The 4,937-nt window shown below is 35.6% G+C and overlaps 1 protein-coding gene across 2 annotated transcripts; it reads left to right on the top strand.

Annotated features, from left to right (window-relative positions):
• The first annotated feature begins 6 nt into the window (after nucleotides 1–6).
• LOC111388005 (transmembrane protein 87A-like) lies at nucleotides 7–4,483 on the top strand. Of its 2 annotated transcripts, none has more exons than XM_023012662.1 (4): nucleotides 7–283; nucleotides 1,202–2,072; nucleotides 3,262–3,357; nucleotides 4,318–4,483. In XM_023012662.1, the coding sequence occupies exons 1-4, from the start codon at nucleotides 78–80 to the stop codon at nucleotides 4,456–4,458; spliced, it is 1,314 nt and encodes a 437-aa protein (XP_022868430.1). In that variant the 5' UTR covers nucleotides 7–77; the 3' UTR covers nucleotides 4,459–4,483. The 2 variants fall into 2 exon arrangements, with proteins under 2 accessions (XP_022868430.1, XP_022868429.1); XM_023012661.1 differs by having other exon boundaries at nucleotides 1,154–2,072; nucleotides 4,318–4,482.
• The last annotated feature ends 454 nt before the right edge of the window (nucleotides 4,484–4,937 follow it).

Raw genomic sequence — 4,937 nt, 5'->3', positions numbered from 1 at the left:
GTTGTTGATTCACCATCAGCTCCAGATCCACGCTTGATTGCGATTTGCAAGTGAATAATCACTCACAGAAGCAAGCAATGTTGAGGAGATTCAACTCAATAACTGCATTTCTACCTCTGATAGTGTTTTTACTTTGCGCCCGAATTGAAGCGTCGGTGCATGAGTACCCCGGAGAAAGATTCTTGAGCAAGGGAAATGCTTTAGTAGTTCATGGTGGCAGCGAAGGACTCTATTCTTCTATTCCCAACCTCAATGAATCCTCACTTCCTGACTCTTTCATTCGGTGAATTTCCTGAATTTCAGCCCGAAGCCAATTGCGTTTTTTTATCAATATATTATTGATTTTTTTAGTTTTATAGTGTGATTAATTACTTCCAATATTTTGATGTGACTCTACTGAAGTTAGTGTGCTTTGTGGAGATCTACTCTGTAAGTTCACTTAGAAATTGATGTCGGTAATGTCTAAAAAAGATTTTTGGCGTGTGTGATTAGATCATGAAAGTAACTAGGGTAGCTCGTGAACGATAATGAAGGATATTTACTTTATATGCTGAAGCTTTTCTCTTTATATAAACAGTTTCGAGATCAATTCCGTGTGAAATCTTGACAGGAAGATGGAAATTGCAAATTTCATGTGTTCTTTCTTCAATGAGCTTAAAGTGTAAATAATAATTATTAGAACAACCAGACGTCCACTTTTATGGTGAGAAGAACACCTAAACTTTCACTGTTGTGGTGTTTCTGGATAACAGGGTAAAACATTTTCATATCTTTTTGATATTGTTGGCTATTGGACTAAGGTCATATGAACAACCGAGTAAAACTTTTAATTTTTTTTTATTTTTTTTTTCAATGCTGTAATTCAAGCCTTGTTGGAGCTCGGGGGTGAATAGCCAACATTTTGAAATATAATAATTTCCTCTTGAATTAACATATCGTTGTGAATTTGCCATGCCAGATAGAAACTTAGACTAGTAATTGATACCGAGTGAGTAAATAGTCTAAGACAATTTAAACATATTTTAGTTTTCTATTTGGAATTCATGCATTTCAATATTTATTGTTCTCAGTTGTTCAGTTTTCTAAAATTATGACAGCCCTTCTGCTTGAAAACACCAAGGCAACAACTGACCATTAATTTTTTCCAAACCAGCTTTGAAAAGATTATATTTCAAAGACCTGAAGAGCTTTCAAATTTCAGCTCAGGGCCAATTCATGCAATTGTATTTGAGGTAGATGATAGAGAGGCTATTGGGGGATCAGCCTATGGAGGTCAGAGAGCTGTATGCTGCACGGCAGATCTTGCAAAACTTGGAGTCTGTACACAAGGAGAAATCATTCACCGCCCATCTACTAATAATCTGGGCTGGCCTCGTGTATTTGGTGTATCATTCGATGTTGATAAGGTGGAGACTATTCTGCCACCAAGATTAATACAGATTACAAAATCTGGGATGTACAATCTATATTTTATTCATTGCGATCCAAATCTCAAAGAGGTCGTTGTCAAGGGGAAAACTATCTGGAAAAATCCTACTGGTTACCTACCTGGAAGAATGGCACCGCTTATGAACTTCTATGGGTTCATGTCTCTTGGATTTGTGGTTCTGGGAATCTTCTGGTTTTCACAGTATGCAAGATACTGGCGAGAAGTTCTTCCATTGCAAAACTGTGTGACACTCGTAATAACATTGGGAATGTTTGAGATGGCATTGTGGTATTTTGATTATGCTGAGTTCAATGAAACTGGTGTCAGACCAACTGGCATCACTGTATGGGCAGTCACCTTTGGAACTATGAAACGCACTGTTTCATGGCTGATCATCCTGATGGTGTCTATGGGTTATGGTGTTGTTAGACCTACATTAGGCGGTCTAACATCAAAAGTTCTTATGCTTGGGGCAACCTTTTTTGTTGCATCTGAAGTGCTTGAGCTGGTCGAAAATGTTGGTGCCATAAGTGATCTATCAGGAAAGGCTAGACTGTTTTTCGTGCTTCCTGTGGCTATTTTGGATGCTTTCTTCATTCTTTGGATATTCACCTCCCTCTCTTCAACCTTGAATAAGCTTCAGGTACTTTGTTTTTCATTTATGTGTACTTATTTTGGCTTAACATATTAAAGCCGGAATTCCTTGAGATTGGCATTTTATTTGGTTTTTATTGATCCACTATAAACAAAATGGAACACAAAGATAAAGTATGTTTGTAATTTTCATCTTATGTTGTTAGGGGTATTACTTTTGAAGTCCTTGTTGCATTCTTGAGGTAGGCTATGGATGAAGTTACCCTCAATGCATAAAATTAAAGCAGGTTGGACAAAATAGAGAAGTGTTATAGGAATTCTATATGATTCAAAAATACATAACACGTCGCAGTGTTAGTTCTGTTAGACTAGTTATGCTTCATGGTACCAAGTTTTTGGTCGTTGGGGAACAAAATATCCTAGGGATGACCATAGCAAGAATTCGGAGTTAAGATGGACAGGTTGCATACCAGAATTGCTTAGTAAGAAATGGGAATGTATGTCTACAAGGAACAATTTAAATTAAATTAATGGCACAATGAAAGAAACTTTTATTTGCAAGAGTAGTGTGATCCCAATGAAACAAATTGGTAAAATTGGATAAAAGAGAGAGGAAAACCAAAATTAGCATATCTGCCGTGTTTGCAAAATATTTAAATTAATTGGAACTTTTAGAACTTTAGCATTGAATTAATCGAGTGGTGAAAAAACGTATAATGTATTCGGCCCCAAGTTTATTAGGAATAACACTTGAGTTTTTGTTGTAAAGATGAGCTGGTGAGGATAGAAACAAAATTTTGTTGGAGCTTAAACAACAATGATTATTTTTTGATTCGCAAATGAATGGTCAATTGGGATAATACTAGTACTAGTCTACAGTTTCTGTTTTATTTATAGACTTGGATTCTCCAAGGGTGATTACCTAATCAGTTTAGAGACATAGGTGACTTGCTAAAGTAAAATATAATTAAGCAATTTTCGGCCACTATGATTGCATATCTTGTTCTGACAGTGGGAGTCTATCAGAACATGGTTCATAAGACAGCGACTCCTTATTCTTTACCTTTTCTTAATGTTGCTAGGTGTTCAAATTTGTCTCATCTTCTTACCCTCTATTCCCCAACCACACCTATCCCCTTGCCATATGGGAATTTTTATGCTCTGGCATCTGTTTTCCGATTTGTGGAATTACGAATTAGTTTTGACTCAACCGACATGTTCGTTGCATAACGTTTCAGGCTAGAAGAATGATAGCCAAGCTAGATATTTACAGAAAGTTCACAAATGCATTAGCTGTTGCTGTCATCGTGTCCGTGGGCTGGATTTGCTATGAGGTAATGTTTGTATTATAGGAAATGATGCTGATCATCTGTCCTATTGTTTCAACTTGTTTTTAACACCTGGTTTTTTTAATCTAACAAGAAGCATAATCTATAATGCACCGATACGGACACACGTGTCCGACACGGTATATGTCGGATACATCGACTCGTGATTTTTCAAAAATGTATCGATATGACACGTCGTCGACACGTTCATTAAATTTTTTAAAATTCTTCATTTATATAGTTTAAATTTAGTTTTATATTTATTATTGATTTTTCTTGTTGAAATCTTTTAAATATGATTACTTATTTGTTATTTACTAATAACTGAGTTAAAAATATATTATAGTTATAGTAAGAAAGAAAAATGACTATTGTAGAATGTTCGAAGAGTGTCGGACACTGACACGCTATCCTAGTTAGAGTGATCGTGCTACAGAGGGCATAACTACTAGAACCAGGAAAATGTTCATATAAATTGCCTCACAAACTACCCTTACACTTGACAAATTGATGAGAAACCACATTCTTTGTAATCGGATTTTACAGCCCCAGTGATCACACGAAATAAGATTATTTTATACTTTTAAAATTCAGAATTTCTTACGAATTCTGTTGAAAAATTAAGTTATAGTGACAGTCATTTTCCTAGTTTTTTTATCAAATCAGGTTATACTGATCGGTTAAAGACAGATTTGAAAGAGTTAACTAATACGACAAATGTATATGAAAATAGTAATGTTATTTTAAAATAATAACTATCTTTTTTATATAATTATTATTTTTATTTTATTTTTTCCGAGTGGGGAGGGGCAGGGGAGGTACCAATCCTTGTAGCCATCCTTAAACTTCGTTGTGGAAGCAACAATCCTTGATCAGCGGGGATAAGGTGGATTGATAACTATGGTGTATTTTGTATTTCATAATATTTCCATGTTTTAAAACATTGCATGACTTTGTTTCTTGCAGCTTTATTTCAAGTCAAATGACGTATACAATGAGCAATGGCAGAACGCTTGGATCATTCCTGCCTTCTGGCAAGTCTTGTCTTTCTCCCTCCTGTGCGCCATCTGTGCTCTTTGGGCTCCATCTCAAAACTCAATGCGGTAAACTCCTGATTCACCTGCCTGCATTTAATTTCCAGCTTCGATTGTACCGAGGCCGGCACCATCATTTCAACATTTAATGCCATCCCTAGATAGTTAAACACTTAGATTTGGACTAGTAGGGAGGGGAAATTGAGAGAGTGAGGATATTGGTGTCCAAAATTCTATATTTGCCAGTTCTGTATCATTAGTGTTAAAAACTAGTTTAACCATCATGATTCAATTAAAGTAGGCATTGCCATTGTGTTTATTTTCGGAGTTGAAAATAGAATGCATACTAAATTATACAAGTCTCTTCACCATAAATTGTGGAAATCATACATGTTAAATAGGATGTGTGCCTGGTTGAGTCCAACTTCAATGTTGTTGGTCAATTTCCCAAAGTTACTGCTGGTGGTCATATGGTAGCAGTGAGCAATGTTTCCAAAGATACACATTTCAAATTTTCTTCTTCTTTTCTTTTGTTTATTAACAGATATGCTT

Source organism: Olea europaea, unplaced genomic scaffold, assembly GCF_002742605.1.
Source record: "Olea europaea var. sylvestris unplaced genomic scaffold, O_europaea_v1 scaffold4456, whole genome shotgun sequence".
NCBI lineage: Eukaryota > Viridiplantae > Streptophyta > Magnoliopsida > Lamiales > Oleaceae > Olea > Olea europaea.
The sequence above is the reverse complement of the archived record's forward strand: the minus strand, read 5'-3'. Positions and strand labels throughout refer to the sequence as shown.

Excerpts from the sequence above, each read along its gene's own strand:
- LOC111388005 (XM_023012661.1), top strand. The coding sequence starts at position 78 with ATGTTGAGGAGATTCAACTCAATAACTGCATTTCTACCTCTGATAGTG. Across the intron at positions 284-1,153 it reads CTTCCTGACTCTTTCATTCG|CTTTGAAAAGATTATATTTC; the intron begins GTGAATTTCCTG and ends TTTCCAAACCAG. Across the intron at positions 3,358-4,317 it reads TGGGCTGGATTTGCTATGAG|CTTTATTTCAAGTCAAATGA; the intron begins GTAATGTTTGTA and ends TGTTTCTTGCAG.